The 16951-nt window shown below is 36.1% G+C and overlaps 1 protein-coding gene across 1 annotated transcript in view; it reads left to right on the plus strand.

The window, feature by feature from the left end:
- The window catches only part of EPB41L4A (erythrocyte membrane protein band 4.1 like 4A), a 265551-nt gene that overhangs the window by 242606 nt on the left and 5994 nt on the right, over positions 1 to 16951 (plus strand). Inside the window, exons 18-22 of the mRNA XM_032274491.1 lie at positions 1972 to 2091; positions 14514 to 14561; positions 15116 to 15184; positions 16336 to 16446; positions 16621 to 16702. Of these exons, the coding sequence (XP_032130382.1) occupies positions 1972 to 2091; positions 14514 to 14561; positions 15116 to 15184; positions 16336 to 16446; positions 16621 to 16702 (430 nt within the window). The remainder of the gene's footprint in view (positions 1 to 1971; positions 2092 to 14513; positions 14562 to 15115; positions 15185 to 16335; positions 16447 to 16620; positions 16703 to 16951) is intronic.

Genomic DNA, 16951 nt, shown 5'->3' on the forward strand with positions numbered 1-16951 from the left:
GACTCCAGGGTTAGGAGTTTTGTGCCCAATCTTGGGCCCAGCAATCCAGTGTGGGTTCCTGTAGGTCCAGTGTGGGTTCCTGTAGGAAGGGAGATGCCACCTTGCCAGCATGGCACCTTCCCTGTGATTGTCTCTTCTTAATCCTGACCCCTCGGTCCTGGGGGTGTCCAGGCCTGCTCCCCTATCAGCAAGCCTGGTGGGTTACTGACTGGCACGTGAACACAGAATGGCTTGTAGGTGTAGGTTCTGGCTACAAAAATGTGTGTGTGTGTGTATACAGCACAGACGGGTACTAACAAGCCATTTTCAAATGGGAGTGTTTGTTTCAAAGAATGATTAATAATTATGACCTCAAGTAGTATACCTTCTCATGGTTTTCTTCAGATATTTCTAATATTAAAGTCCATAGCAGTATATGTTCAATTTGAATTTACTTTGTTCATGCAATGAGAGAAAGAGTTATGCTTTTGAATCTGGCAAAAATACCCTGACAGTATGCTGTTAATCTTCAAATAATAGCCTACTAAAAATGAAAACTGTAGTGAGGAAATACATACACCTCAAAAGGTTGGAGTATGTTATAGATAATTTTTTTATTTAGCAGAATTCTCCTTTACTAGAGAGATTTAAACAGTTTCTTCCTCACAAAATGCTGTTCTTTTCAACTTGAATTGCTTTACATTATGTCTAAGTTATATGTGAAATGAATACTTGTCACCCATCAGCTGATTTGTACCTGTAAGCAAACCCAGATACCCAGCCCACAGCCTATACTGAGTGTTATAACACAGGAACCAAAAGACATATGTTCAGAGAAAGAAATGCCTCCAAGCCTGCCTGTTCTTTTTACTTTTGTCTTGAAGCAGCGATGCTCATGCAGTTGCAGTACTAGGGTGAGTACCTGGCAGTTCCATGCTGCTCTCATACCCTGGAAGATGAACACTATGGAGCAGCTTTCTGAAGAGCTTACATAAATTAAAAGTTACTTATTCAAATAGCAGGTGTTCAGTTTTTGCAAAAAAACACATTCAAAACAGTATTTCACATAAATAAGTACTTCTCCTCTCCCCCAAATAGTGTACCTCGTTATCTGAAAGACTTGATACATCAGAAATCTATAATTACTGCAGGTTGAACGTGGTCCATGGGTTTTGTTAGGTCTATATCATGCTTTATAATTTAGAATTGGTTGTCAGACTTAAAAATTAGAAGAGTTCACTTTAAAAATCCAGATTTAGGGAATTATCTTTTTTTAAAAAATGAGAGGATTTGGTAACACTGTCCTGTGATCTTACATGTCAAGTGCCTGTGCATCTGAGTCTTTCCCACCTTTCTCTTTCTCATTTACATTCCTTCCCTGGCCACATCTGGCATCCAACTCTCATTCCCTCTTAAACATGGTGAGAAGCCATGATGGAAATGTTGTGTGCTTACTCAGCTAATACATTATGCCACCATATTTAACTTTTTTACTTCTAGATTTCTGCCTTAAAAAATGGGAATTATATTGGCACCTATTTCTGATGAAAACTTTGACAATTAGTTTAACTTTTTAAGAATAGTTCAAAGTAAAATCATTTATTACTGTTTTGACTAGCACATTTAAAATATGATTTTGTTTTGTAGGTTAAAATTGGCTCCATAGTAGACACCAAAGTTTGTTTAGTCAAAACTTAAAAATGTTTAAAATGAGTTTTTGATACATGTCATTTTCCTAGAAAATTAAAATCAGAAGTCTGCAAATAACATGTATTTACATATATATTATACATATTATAATGTATACTTCTGTGTGTGTATATATGCTTACCTATGTATGGATATATTGATTCAGTTAATATGCATTTTTAGCCATAAATGATCATAATAAAATTCCTGCTGCTTAAATAACATTTAAAATCAAGTTTAGGATGAACCTAAAATGTACCATGCATGTAGTTGTTAACTGTAGATGCATGGCTTTTCTTGCAGAATACGGCAGGAGAATGATATGGTTGATTCAGCGCCTCAGTGGGAAGCTGTATTAAGGAGACAAAAGGAAAAAAACCAAGCTGACCCCAACAACAGGCGATCCAGACACAGATCTCGTTCGTATGTGGACTCTTTTTATACCTTGATTCAAAAACACTGGATTTAAAGTGTGGATATTCAGGTCTTCTAAAGTGTTTTAGTTCAATCAGGATTATTCCACTGTTTGTCATATTTACCTTCTAATATTTGTGACATTTTTAAACCATGTTTGAAGCCATAGAAGTTGAAGCACAACCAAAACAAAATGTCATGAAAACAAGGTCCTCAAAGCCTTATTTTTGTTTTGTGTTGCTTCTTAACCAAAGTATACATTCACCTGAATAAATAGGAATAGTCTCCTTTTTGTAGAGCCAGGCTGTTGGTGAAATAACCTGCTGTTTCTCTTAGTTTGAGTTTCACAGTTCCCTGAAGTCTTGTTCCAGACTGAACCAGATGTAAATATCTTCCCATCAAAATACCGTTTTTGAACAGTAGTCAGTGAGTGATTCATTATACCTCAATGTTGGAATTTGCATGGTCCTTCTGTTGCTATGCAACACCATGTGTGAGCACAATTACACCATAATGGTGTGGTTGCCAGTCCGCCAAATTACTTTTCTTTGAACTGGTAAAGTTTGTGTGCCTGTGTGTTTTAAATCTGCATCATCAAGATTTAGATGCCTCATTCCCACTCCACTTCCCAAAGCATAGCTCACCTTTTTAAAGTGAGCTGAGACTATGGATCCTTTTGTGATCGTGGGTGGTTAGATGTCTGGTGTTGATTACTCACAGGAGGAGGGAGTCCAGTTGTGTATGATAAAGAAGTGAAAGGATGTTGGGGAGTGGAAGTGGAGTCTGCGTAGGTAGGTAGGGAGCTCTGAGGGAGCCAGGCAGGAGGGTGACAAGAGACAGCTGTGAGTGTCACATCAGGTTAAAAGAGATTAGGAAAGAACTCAAGACTGTACTGGGGGTTCATACCAGGACCCTGTGTGCTGTGGGACACTAAAGGACACTTCTCAGTCTTAGGTGTTTATGTTTCAATTAGAAATTAACCGTGTGTGTGTGTGTGTGTGTGTGTGTGTGTGTGTGTGTGTGTGTATTAGCAGTGCATCATTATGAGTGATGACATTCTTTTTGTAATAGAAAATCTGCAAATAGTCACTAAGCCATGTACACCCTTACAGATGTATCAGTTACTCTAATTTTTTTGAGTAACCTAATTAAACTAGTAATCAATTTAAAGCAGAGGTTAATGAAAATTTCCTTTGTTGTGATAGCACCTCCCCCCAACCCCCCAACTGCAATAAAAAAATGAAGTTTAGATATGAAAGAATCAGACTTCATTGAATTAGTTTAATGAAAAGGTGCAAAACCGAAGATTAGACCCAGCATAGTCATGGGTAAATCTTTTGCCACCACACTTTTACCTTTCTGTGTGGAATTGTTTTCTATGAAGCACTTCTTATATACAAGGTTTGGCAACTTGATATCAAGTCTTAAAAATAGCATTCAATTTTTCTAACCATTTCTAAAGCGTTCTGAGTTCAATTAAATGCCAGTAGTACATTGAATTCATTTAAAAAGAGGAAAGTAAAATAAAATAAGAAAAAAATCCTGTATATAAGTTTTGAAGAAGTCAAAAAACATTCCTGGAGTCAATAGCAAATAAATGGAATGATTCATTTGTAAATAAAAATTGAGAAATTGAATAATTCAAAGTTATTACTATAATTCAGTTATATTATGGAGCAAATATTTGTAGATGGACCTGGGAATTTAATCATTTTCTAGTTGAGTGGTTTGAGATTTATTTAACAGTTTAAGGAATAAACTTCTTTTTAAAATTGAGGCAATTTGAGGTGAAATTTACATACAGTCAAATGCTCTCATCAGTTTAATGGATTTTGACAAATGTATCCATAGTGTATCCATCCTGCCAGTCAAGATATAAAATATTTTTATTATCCAGAAAGTTCCTTTATGCTCCTTCTAGTCAGTGCCCACCCCCACAACCAACCACTGTTCTGCTTTCTTTTTTTTAATTTTTTTTTCCCTCTGTCATCTAGGCTGGAGTATGGAGTACAGTGGCCCAGTCTAGGCTCACTGCAATTTCTGCCTTCCCGGTTTAAGCAGTTCTCCTACTCAGCCTCCCGAGTAGCTGGGATTACAGGTGCCTGCCACAACACCCTGCTAATTTTTTGTATTTTTAGTAGAGATAGGGTTTCACCATGTTGGCCAGGCTCACCTCGAACTTCTGACCTCCAGTGATCCACTGGTCTCAACCTCCCAAAGTGCTGGGATTACAGGCACCCACCACTGCGCCTGGCCCACTATTCTGATTTCTATGATTAGTTTTTCTCTCTTGTTGAACTTCATATAAATGTAGTAACACAATGTATAATCCTTTAAAATCTTGCTGCTTTCACTCAGCATGTTTTTGAGCTTCATCTGTGGTATCAGTGGTTATTTAAATATTTTTATTTATATACAGCAATATTTTTATTTGTTCTCTTTTTGATGGACATTTGGATTGTTTTCAGTTTTTGCCTTTATGTTATAGACATTCTGTACAAGTATGTGTGTGGAATCTGTTCTCTTTTGCCTTGGGCAAACACCTAGGAGTAGAATTGCTGGATTAGAGGGTATTCACATGTTTAATTTTTTAAGGAGCTACCAAAATGATTTCTAGAGAGGTTGTATCATTTCATATCCCCCTAGCAAGGTATGAGAGGGTCTTGTTCTGCCCAGTTCTTGCTAGTATTTGAGTTTGTTGTTTTGTTAATTTTCGCCATTCTACTAGGATTGAAGTAGATATTCCATCTTGGTTTTAATGAGTGTTTCATTCATGGCTAAGGATGTTAAACACATTTTTGTATGCTTATTGGTTATTCATATGTCTTCATTTTTAAGTGTTCAAATTTTTTGTCCAGTCTAATTGGTTTTTTTCTCTTTTTTATTATTCTTTTTTAGGTTATTTATGTATTCTGGATAACAGTTCTATTTCAAATATGCATATTATGAATGAATACTTTCTCCCAGGCTGTGATTTGCATTTTCATGTTTTTAACATTGCTTTTTGATGAGCAGACTTTTTAATTTTGATGAAGATCAATGTATCATTTTTTTTTCATTTATAGTTAAGGCTTTTTTTTTTTTTTTTAATCTTAATAAGTTTTTGCCTACCCCATGGTCACAAAGATAGTCTTATATATTTTTCTAGCAGCTTTATAAATTTTGCTTTTATACTTAGGTCTGTGTTACATTTAGAATTAGTTGTTGTATATGGATGAGTAGAGATTGAGAGGTTTTTTTCCTATAGTCTATCTAGTTCCACCACCGTTTTTGAAAAGACTTTTCATTGTAATGCCTTGTGGCCTTTGTTGAAAATGAATCGACTGCTCATATGTGGGCCAATTTTGTTTCATTGATCTATTTGTCTGTCCCTAAGTCATCATGTTGTGTCTGTTCCTGTAGCTTTATAGTAAGACATGAATAAGGCAGTATAAATTCTCTGACTTTGGCTTTCACTCTCCCCGTTTTTGTCAAGATTGTTTTAGCTGTTTTATTAGAACTTTTTCATTTCTTTGTAAATTTTTGAATCAGCTTGTTGGTTTTTACTGCCTTCCCCCAAAGGCTTTTGACTAGGATTATGTTGAATGTATAGATCAATTTTGAGAAAATAAATATCCATTTGTTTTTATCTTCTTTCAACATTGTTTTACAGTTTTCAGTACAGAGTCATTACATTTAGTTTGTAACATTTCAAAAAATTCATTTGTTTTTTAGTATGTAGAAAAATAAATGATTTTTAAAAATACTGATGCTACATCTTGCCACCCCATAAACCTTGTTAATTCACTTATTAACTCTGGAAGCTTTTGTGGGGGGCAGTTTCTTAGGATTTTCTACAGTCACAATCATATTTGTGAACAGTTTTCCTTGATTTCTAGTCTTTCTGTCTCTTATTTTTGTTATTTCCCTTATCATACTGCCTAGATCATGTAGTACAGTGGTGAGTTACAATGTTGAATACAAGTGGTAAGAAAGCAGACATCCTTGGCTGCTCTTTTTCAAAGCGGGAAAGCATTCAGTATGTCACATTATATATGAGGCTAGCTGCACAATTGAGGAAGATCCTTCTATTTCTAGTTTGCTAAGAGTTAGTGAAGTTTTGATCATGAATGGGTCTTGAGTTTAGTTATAAACTTTTTCTGCATCTATTGAGATAATTGTATATTGGTTTATTTTGTTCATGGAGGAATTAGATTGATTCAGGTTTGAATGATACATCCTTGCATTCCTAGCATAAGCCCCTTGTGATCGTGATGTATTTTCCATTTTGTATGTTGCTGGATTCTATTTGGCATTACCTTGTTAAGATTTTTTTTGTTTTTGTGAAAAATTAATTTGTAATTTTCCTGTAATGTCAGGTTTTTGGTGAAAAGACTATACTGGTCATTTAAAATGATTTGAGAAGCATTCCTTCTTCCTGTATTTTCTGAATGAGTTAAGATAAAAGCATTTTTTTTCTTCCTTAAATATATAATTCACCAATGAAACAATCTCTGCCCGGAATTTCCTTTGCGGAAGGTTTTAAATTACAAAGTCAATTATTTTGGCAGCCATTGAGATATTCATATATTATACTTATGTGTAAGTTTTGGTAATTTATGCTTTTAAAATAATTTGTTCATTTTTATCTAAGTTGTCAAATCTTTCAGCTTAAATTTGTTTATAATTCTTCATGTGCTTTTAACATCTGTAATATTGGTTGTGATATCACCTCTTTGATTCCTGATGTTGGTGATTTGTGTTTTCTCTTCATTTTTTTAAATGTATGTTTTTTTTTTTTTTTTCCAAAAAACCAATTTTAGATTTTGTTCTTTTTTTTTTTTTTTTTTTCTTTTTTTTTTTTTTTAATTTTTTTTTTTTTTTTTTTTTCCAGAGAACCAATTTTAGATTTTGTTGCTTTTTCTTTGCTGTTTGTCTGTTTCATTGACTTTCACTTTTTATTATTCTTTTTATTTATTTTGTGTTTTACTTGCTCTTCTTTTTTTTATCTTCTTAGGATGATATTTATTTTAAACCTTTCTACTTTTCCAGTTTAAGCATAAATTTATAAATTTCCCTTCCAGCCTTGCTTTAACTATATCTCACGTATTTTTGACATTGTTTTTATTGTCATGCAGTTAAAAATAATTTTTATCTTGTTTGTTTTCTCATGGCATTTTTAGTTGTGTGTTTTTTAATTTCCGAATATTTCAGGATTTTCTACAGATCTCATTAGTATTCTAATTTAATTCCATTATGGTTTAAAAAAAGTCTGAACAATTTAATCCCTTGAAATTTATTGAGACTTGTTTTAAGGTCTAGCCTATGGTCTTTAATGATGACTAGGACTCAAGAAGAATGAGTCTCAGTTACTGGGTGTCAAGTAGATGTAGTTAGCTGATAGTGTTCAGATTGTGTCTTTTTTTATTTCTTTATCTACTTTTCAAGTAGTCATTTAGAGATGGATGTTAAAATCTCCAACACAGTGATTGTGAATTTGTTTTTCCCTTGAATTATTTTAATTTAAAAGTTATTTTGATGCTCTGGTGTTAGGGGTATACATATGTGTTTTTTTCTTTTTTTCTTCCTGATAAACTGATGACCTTTTATTCTGGTAATATTCCTTTCTCTGTGTCTACCACACACGCACACATGTACATTCTACCATACCTTCTACATATTTACTGTTTGCATAGTATATCCTTTTAATCCTTTTACTTTAAGCCTAATTATGTCTTTATACTTAAAGTACACCTCTTGTAAACAGTGCACAGTTGATCTTTTGTCGACGTTGTTTTTAAATCTAGCCTGACAATCCCTGCCTTTTAAGTTGAATGTTTCGTCTGCTGGCAGTTAACATAATTATTAATAGTTTGGGATTTAAATCTGCCTCTTGTTCTTTTTTTCTGGTTAATTATGTCTGTTTTTTCTTGGTTTGTTCTTCCCTTCCTACTTTATTTTGTGTGAATTGAATATTTTTTGATACTCCATTTTACATTCTCTATTGATGTCTTACCTATACTTTTATTATTTTTTATTTATTGCTTTCTCTCTGTAAGTCTGATTCATATCAGTATGCTTCCTTAACTTATCACACTCTAAGATTAATATTGTAACATTTTATTTAAAATTTAGAAACATTGGGAAATATAGCCCCACTTATCCTTGCCTTTGTCTTTAGTGCTATCATCATATATTTTATTTTTGCATGTTAGAAGTCTCATATTAAAATGTTAATGTATCTTTACTTCAACAGTGAGTTTTTATATAAAGGAATTAGGAAGAAAAACCTTACTGTTATTGTGGTGGGAAGAATAATGACCTCTGAAATAAGTCCATGTTTTAATCTCCATAATGTGTGACATATGACACTGGATGGCAGAGAGGAGTTAAGATTGCAGGTGGAATTGGGCCTGTTGTTAATCAGTTGACCCTCAGCCAGGGAGATTATCCTGGATTATCCAAGTAGGCCCAAAGTAATCATAAGTTTCTTAAAAGTGGAAGAAGAGGTGACAGAAGACGTGTTTGAATTGAAATGGACTCAACCTGCTGTTGCTAGCTTTGAAAATAGAGGAAAAGGTCTTGAACAAATAAATGCGGGCAGCTGTAGAAGTTGGAAACCACAAGAAAATGAATTTTCCCTTGAGTCTCCAGAAAGGAATGCAGCAGTGCCAACACCTTGATTTTTAGTCCAGTAGGACCTGTGTTAGATTTCTCATCTGATACAGCCCAAGTGCAATTAAAGTAGAAAAAAATATGTATTTGTGTGGAGAGTAGTTCACTTAGAAGTTGCTGATGGGGCATGGTGGCTCACATCTGTAATCCCAGCACTTTGGGAGGCCGAGGAGGTCAGATCACCTGAGGTCAGGAGTTCAAGACCAACCTGGCCAACATGGTGAAACCCTGTCTCTACTAAAAATACAAAAAGTAGCTGGGTGTGGTGGCAGTCACCTGTAATCCCAGCTACTTAGGAGGCTGAAGCAGGAAAATCACTTGAACCTGGGAGGCAGAAGTTGCAGTGAGCCAAAATCATGCCATTGAACTCCAGCCCAGGCAACAGGAATAAAACTCCATCTCAACAACAACAAAAGAACTTGCTCTGGTTGGTAAAAAGCAGAATGAGAAACAGGAAGAAAGGAAGCAGGAAAGCAATTAGAATACATTTTGGAAGTAAAGCTGACATATTTGTAGTATGAAGGGAATTATGGATGACGTTGAGTTTCTGAGCTGATCCACTAAGTGGGTAGCATGCTGTTTTACTGAGATGGGAAGGGATAGGTCAGGAACGTGTTACGGGGAGAGAATCAAGATTTCTGTTAGATTTGAGATGACAAGTAGGCAATTAATGGAAATGTCAAGTGGGCAACTGAATAAAAAAGTGTTATAACTCTTAAGGATGATGGATTACTTCATATAGCACAACCTGGGCTCTGTCCTTTGGGTTATGACTGTTAAAAACCTGAGATTTATTGACAGTTAATAAAATATCTGCTGGGTACTGTTGTTTGCATTCTGGATCTTGAGCTTATTACCTGATCCCCACGAGCTTCCTTCCCTATAACATTGATGGTACCATGCTCTTAGGATTTTGCTGAGCATGAAGTGAGGTCATGCCCGTGTCAAAATAAATACACTGGCAGTTACTTTTATTAGTAAGTTCCTCCAGGTCTTAGTTCTTCTCTAGAAACACTGCAGGTATTTGATTGTGTTTTTCCTTGAGATGAGGAGGTGGTGAGAAATGGAAAGAGTAGAGTAAGCCAATTCACAAAAAGTCCTTAATGACTAGAATTTGGTTGTGTGAGAATTTAGGAACCACTGCAGCTTTCTTTAAAAGTGGAAACATGAGCTGGTCATGGTGGCTTGTGCATGTAGTCCCAGCTACTTGGGAGACTGAGGAGGGATCATCACTTGAGGCCAGGAGTTCAAGATAAGCCTGGGAGACATAGTGAGACTCCAGCCCTTAGAAAAAGTGGAAACATGGCTAGGGCAGTATTCAAGGAAAGCAATTAAAATTATTCTTCAGATGCACACACACACACACACACACACACACACACACACACACACACACATTTTCAGATGTATACAGAATGCAGAAAATGTATTAAAACATGTACTATATAAAAATATATATGTGTATTTGGCATTTCAGATATACAGTAAACCACTGATCTCTCCATTACTCCCATATTCTTAAAATTCCTGCTACAGTATATATACATTATCTATTAAGGATCAGAATGTTATGATACATTATTACTCATTTGTGGGTGTTTAACTCCTAATAAATAGCTAGAAAATCCAGTTCACTATTAAATACCAGAGACGCAGAGTAGTATAAAATACAAAACCCTTTTCTCCTAAAAGGTGTTAAGCTGAAATATGATTAGATCTCGTCTGATAAAACCTTACGAAGTACAGTTCTATTTAATACATTTTTTAGCTACAGTTTATGTTTATCACTAGGAAAAAAGCTTTGTTCAACCTGCTTTTCTACATGGGTGAACCTTTACTCAGTGGGATATTTGGAAGATGTTAAAGCCCAAACCTGGGTAGGGTCAAACCTGGGTGCAAGAGAAGGCTCGGGCTCCCTCTGGTGGTGATAATGTCATACTATTTTGTTGAAAAGTACTGATACGTGGAAGATGAGGCTGCCAGGGTGATGTTCTCAGTTACACACAAAATATGTAAGTGTGGTGCATTAGGTGAAGATACAACATGAATCCCCACCCCCAAGCCGAAAGTGACTCCTGAGCGATCTTCAGCAGCTAGGTTGTTCATCTCAGTGGCTTCCTGAGGCTTCTTTGATTTGGAGGGGGAGGGAGAAGAGTAAGACATCTCCTAATTAGACTTATTTTGACCAGTCAGGAATGCGACAAAGAATGACTGAGATATTTGTTAGGTTCTTTGAATTCCTTAAATAAAGATGTTTTGTAAACTTATATATTTTCAACTCTAAATTTCCTTTCAGAGGGGTGGTCAGTATAAAAATGGACAAAAAATAAAAGTAAAATGCTGCCATATTTTTTAGTATAAATTAAAAACATGTTAAATATATTATTGGATGATATATTGCCCGTATTATATTTTTTTAGATAATATAGTTGAGTTTGGGGGATATATAAAATGATTATATGCGGTGATGGAGTTTAAATCCTTTGCAGATTTATATGTTATTTTCATTTTAGGGTTTTAGAATAAGGGAAGGTGATTTGTGAATGATGTCTCATCAAACTAATTTCTCTAATTAATTTAAAGTCGAATATTTGTATGTGGAGGAGGGATGCTTTTGAAAAATACTGGACTAATACTGGGCTGCATGTTTATTTTCTATATATGTATTACCTATGGACAACTCAGGGTTCTTTTTCCTTTCCTTAGGAATTTATTTGGAGAGTTTAAGTAAAACATCTGCATAATTAAGCATCTCAAATTAAGAAAACTGCTGAAATTCCACAGCTTTCTAAATCCACATAACAGTGAGCTGCAGATCATGAATTCATCCTAAATTATTGATTAAATGTGTGCAGATGTAAGCATAAAAATAATACATTCCTTATTAACATGCAGTTTGTGTTGACATTTGTGTTGATTGTGAAATCACAGGTGGTCTAGCAGTCAGAGGAAATTCGCATTCTTTAAGTTTTGGGAATTTTCCTCATTTTAAAACTGTTTGAAACGCCTGGCCATGTCAGAACTTAGTTTAGTTAAAGATATAACTGTTCGGGTGCTATAGAACTTCAAGATAAAGACTAAACTCTTAAATCTTTTAGAACCAATGTTTATGGCTAGAAGGACTGATGATCTTATTCTGATTAAGATAACATTTCTCTAATTCTTCTGAGATGGGAATGAAAAGCATTTCCCGTAGAATTACAGTAACAGTATTAAAAAAAACACACACACATGAAAATACTCTTTTTTGTTCCTGATAATTAAGAAATTCTCCTGGCTTAAAAAAATCAGAAAATATAGGAAAGCATAAATAAGAAAATAAAATTACCTATAATACCAGCACTCAGACATAGCCACTGTTATCATGTTATCACTTTTGTATGTATTGTTCATACGTTACATTATCACCATCTTTCACTACTAGGCCTGATATCATATCTCACCATCTCTCACTACTAGGCCTGATATCATGGGATGTATGTCCTCCTGGTCCCTCATAACTTTTCTCATTCTCCCCGTCTGCCCTAAAAGCATTCAGCTTTGAATTGCATGTCCTCACATGATACTACTCACCACTTCTCGTAGTTGTCATCAGCTGCACCCTGGGTCATTTTTCTCATGTAAGATTTAGTTCCTGCTTTAATGTCCACTCTCTCCAGCCCTATTTCATTACTCACATAATGGATCTTTACAATAGCTTGGCTTTCACCACCCAACCATTGCCACCTAATTCCAAAGTCATACCCTTGATCAGTGGTTTTCAACTGGGGGCAGTTTTGCTTCCCAGGGGACATTGTCTACAGACATTTTTGGCTGTCACACTGCGGAGTGGGGGTGGGGTTACTACTGGCAGCTAGCGGGTAGAAGCCACAGGTGCTACTGATCATCCTACAACGCACAGGACAGCCTCCTACAACACAGAATTAGTATGGAAAATGTCAGTAGGGCCAAGGGAGGGAAACCCTGCTGTAACTAGAAGACAGCTGGTATGCACACTATCATACCTTCCTGAAATAAGAATAATTATCAGCAGAATAGCTTCCTAACCTAGATATTATCAGACTCTTGGTGGACTGTGAGAAGTAGATCCTGGGATATAGTCACAGCTGAACCATCATTCTGTGTTAATATTAGCACCTTGTTTGACAGTATCATTTAATGGGGTTAACATATTATCTAGCAAATCAGTAGGAAAGGCAGAGTCCATACAGAACACCACGGAAATAATTTCTATGATTTTTTAAAAAACATACTCTCTTTTTTTTTGAGACAGGGTCTCGTTCTGTCACCCAGGCTGGAGTGCAGTGGTGTGATCTTGGCTTACTGCAACCTCCACTCCAAGGTTCAAGTGATTCTTGTGCCTCAGCCTCCCAAGCAGCTGGAATTACAGGCATGCGCCAGCACGCCCAGCTAATTTTTTGTATTTTTAGTAGAGTTGGGTTTTGCCATGTTGGCCAGGCTGGTCTTGAACTCCTGACCTCAAGTGATCCACCCCTCTCAGCCCCCCAAAGTGCTGGGATTACAGGCTTGAGCCACCACACCAGGTCTAATCTTATAACAAACAACATCTACATTTAACAAACCATATTTGGTCTGAGACCAAGATTTCATCCCTTTTTTCCTTTCATATTTTGTCTCATCCTGAGTTGATTAAAAGGTCTTTATAGACAAATCATTTTTTCCCCTGCACAAAGGAAAAACCATTTGGTCAATTCAGTGGCTGGAAAGCAGCTTAGTGTATTCTGCGGGTTTATAAGGCCCTACCAGAATACCCTAGTGGTGCCCTTATGAACTGAGAAAAATGAAAGCATTGATGATATCATATTCTGAAAGCAATATTGAACCCCAAAATGCTAATACAGATTAATCACATAAAATTCCATAGGATCATTGGCTTTTAATTGTTAATTGTTCTTTCTTTTGGCCGATTACTAGATCTCTCTTCTCTTACAGGGACTGATGAAAGCTTATTTTCTCACTGTGAAGAACGATCATGTGTCAACAATTGCAGCAATGATACATAGAGTTCTAGTATTCATTGCTACCATGGGAGTAATAGTTGATATTACAGAGAGTACAAACAACTTGAATGCTGACTTTGAATTTTTCATTCTAGGAAGTTAAAGACAGTGGTATAATATCTACTCACATACTTCTTGGAGAAAAGATTGTAGAGTCAGTAGTTAGGGATGGAGAAGGGTATAAATAGTTAGGGATGAAGAAGGGCATAAAGACCACAGATAGGTTCTAGCATTTGCTGGCCTAAGTTTTGTTGTAGAAATGCAACACCAGATGTAACATGAAAGATGGGTCATTGGTACAGTCTGCCATTTGAGTCGTCCCACCAGTTGCTTTTCCCTTGTGATGGTTGCTTCTCCTAGGTAATCACAGATCATGTTGGGGCTTTTTAGAATCAGGATGAATTCTTCTTTTACCATTACTTATAAATATCTGGAAGGATCAGAAACAGAGGCCCTGAATCATTCTTCATTGTACAGTTACCACTGGAGGTGGAAGGCATATGGCCCTGCAGTTCTGAGTTCTTTCATTAAATGAAGCTCTGGTTATGACTGAGTTTTATGATTTTCCTTCAGCAGCAGTAGCAGCTAAATTATCTGGTGTCTTTATACTAATGATCACAATAGCTCTCCCTATCCAGTCTTTCCTTGTCTGATCTCAGCTGGCAAATAAGAACTTCACAGTCTGAAAACTATTAGTTATTAGGTTGTGAAATGAAGGATATTTGCAGAAATGAGTGTTGTTTTCTCCATTTGTAGGAGAAGCCCCGATATCCAAGCAAAAGAAGAGTTATGGAAGCACATTCAGTAAGTAATAGCTTTTCTTTCTCATTGTTTTAAAACCCATGTAGTTTTAATGCCGTTACAAGAAAGACCCTACTGAGAGGCTGCATCAGTGTGAAGTCTGCCCAAGTCATTGCCACCATGTGTGGCAAGTACACGGAGCACATGATGGTGGTGCCTTTCCATATCAACAGCCTATCTACAGGCAGCCCAGACACCTCTTCACCCAGGGTCATTTAGTCTCACCTCTAAATGCACCTCTAACAGGCCACTGATTTACAAATAAATACCAAGGAAAACAAATCCAGAAGAAAAAAGACACCCACCACAGGGAGAGAAGGAGATCTTTTGTAGAAGAATTCAAAGACAGCAAAGAGCTACAGAAAAGGTTTTACCCCTCCTATTTTTCCTTAAAACACATTTTTAGTTTTTAAATCTTTGCTTCTGGCTTATTTTTTTTAATTAGTTTTACTGTTTTGGGACAAGATTAGAAAGGGAAAACTCACCTGCCGATTGTGAAAGATACTGGCATTTATACCTGTACCACAACTATCATTTTGTTGCTTATTCCTTTATAGAAAGGAACTTGTGGATCCATCCGGATTGTCAGAAGAACAATTAAAAGAGATTCCGTACACTAAAATAGAGTGAGTGCCTTTGAAAATCTCCTCACAAAAACTTGATTAGTGCTTGTGAGTAATCCATACTGATTCTTCACTTGTGTTCCAGGTAGTGCTTTGTCTTTACATTTTGACCAAAATTAGGTGACAGTAGTAAAAGAGGTAGAAAAGGGTGCATTAAAGCTACTTATTCTACACTATGGTCACTATCATCTCTTTTTAGCCACCTATTTGTACATGGTAGGTACAAGGGGGCTTTTCCTAATTAATGTCAGTTTTAAAATAAATTCTTTCCTGAGATACTCATTGATAAAGTTTTTATCCATTATTTTACACCAAGATAATTATGTTGACTATAAAACTCTCATATGAGCCCAGTCCAATCCTTGGCATAGAAGCAGCACATTGAACAGGCTTCATGAAAGCAGAGCAAGAGTATCTAATCACCAGTGTAAGAGGAACTGTACCTGTTGACGGTGTTTTCTGCCTTGCCAGTACTTGGTTAAGAAAGTGAGTGCCTGCTTTGTTTCTCTTCTGCAGCTCATGCTGCTTTCCCACCACAGTTAAATAGCAGGTTGGTATACCTCAGCCATCCTCTGTGCCCATCTTTAAGTCAAAGATTAGAATTCTTCTTTTAATTATTAAGGTATAACCAACAAAAATTGTGTATGTTTACAGTGTACAATGTGACTGATGTATGTATACATTGTGAAATGCTGAAATCAAGCTAATATATCACCTCACATACTTTTTTATGAAGAGAACATTTAAGGTCTACTTTCTTAGCAATTTTCAAGTAAAGACTGAATTCTTAATGTTAGTAGCTAGGACAGCGAACCAACTTTTTCCATTAGGAGTGCCATTTTGTCTGCATTATACATTTCTTCTACATTACTAAAAATTCTGCTGTGAGGAATAATTTCATTTAAAATTTGGTGGTTAAAAAATATACATATACACATACTATAAAGAGCTTCACTTTCACATATGGTCCAGGGAGGGAGCACTTTTCTTGTGAAATTTAAGTCACTGAGGCTTTCAAAGCCCAGAGGAGTCAAATTCTTTTTAAAACTCTGAAAGTTTTTATTCTTTTGCTACTTCAGTATTAAGGCAGAACTCCTAATTTTCCTCTTTTGACTTTGGGTGTTTTTTCCCATGTTTCTTGGTTGCTTGTTCAGGACACAAGGTGACCCAATCCGCATCAGGCATTCTCATTCGCCACGAAGTTACCGCCAATATCGCAGGTCCCAGTGTTCAGATGGGGAGCGATCAGTTCTCTCGGAAGTGAAGTAAGTGGGCAGGCTACAGTACACTATCACCATCATGGCTGCAGAACAGTGCAGTCTAAAATAACTTTCTTTGCTGATGGCAATGTTTCCTATCTACACTGTAGTCCTCTTCCAACTTAATTTCTGATTCTAGGTATTGTTCCAGTCACTAATTCTAAAACTCATTTTCTGCAGTTCAAAAACGGATCTTGTGCCACCACTTCCGGTGACCCGTTCTTCAGATGCTCAGGGTTCTGGGGATGCTACAGTTCATCAGGTTAGTAGTATTAGTAAGGTTTGAAGAAGATACTGTGTTGACAACAATTTTGAGAAGCATTTTGTGCTTTGGAGAGTTCCTTTGGGGAAGTAGGGCAGGCAATGAATCTTTATTGTCATTCTGAGATTCTGTATTTTAAAAGAATATGTAGTAATCATAGAAGGAGGAGTGCATGATCAAGAACCTTGGCACGATCTGAGAAGAGTTAGGAATAAGAGGTAGAGGTAGAGGTAGTGGGGCAAAGCTGAG

The sequence above is a fragment of the Sapajus apella genome, unplaced genomic scaffold (assembly GCF_009761245.1).
Source record: "Sapajus apella isolate SASKATOON/1434 unplaced genomic scaffold, GSC_monkey_1.0 scaffold1, whole genome shotgun sequence".
NCBI classification, from domain to species: Eukaryota; Metazoa; Chordata; class Mammalia; order Primates; family Cebidae; genus Sapajus; species Sapajus apella.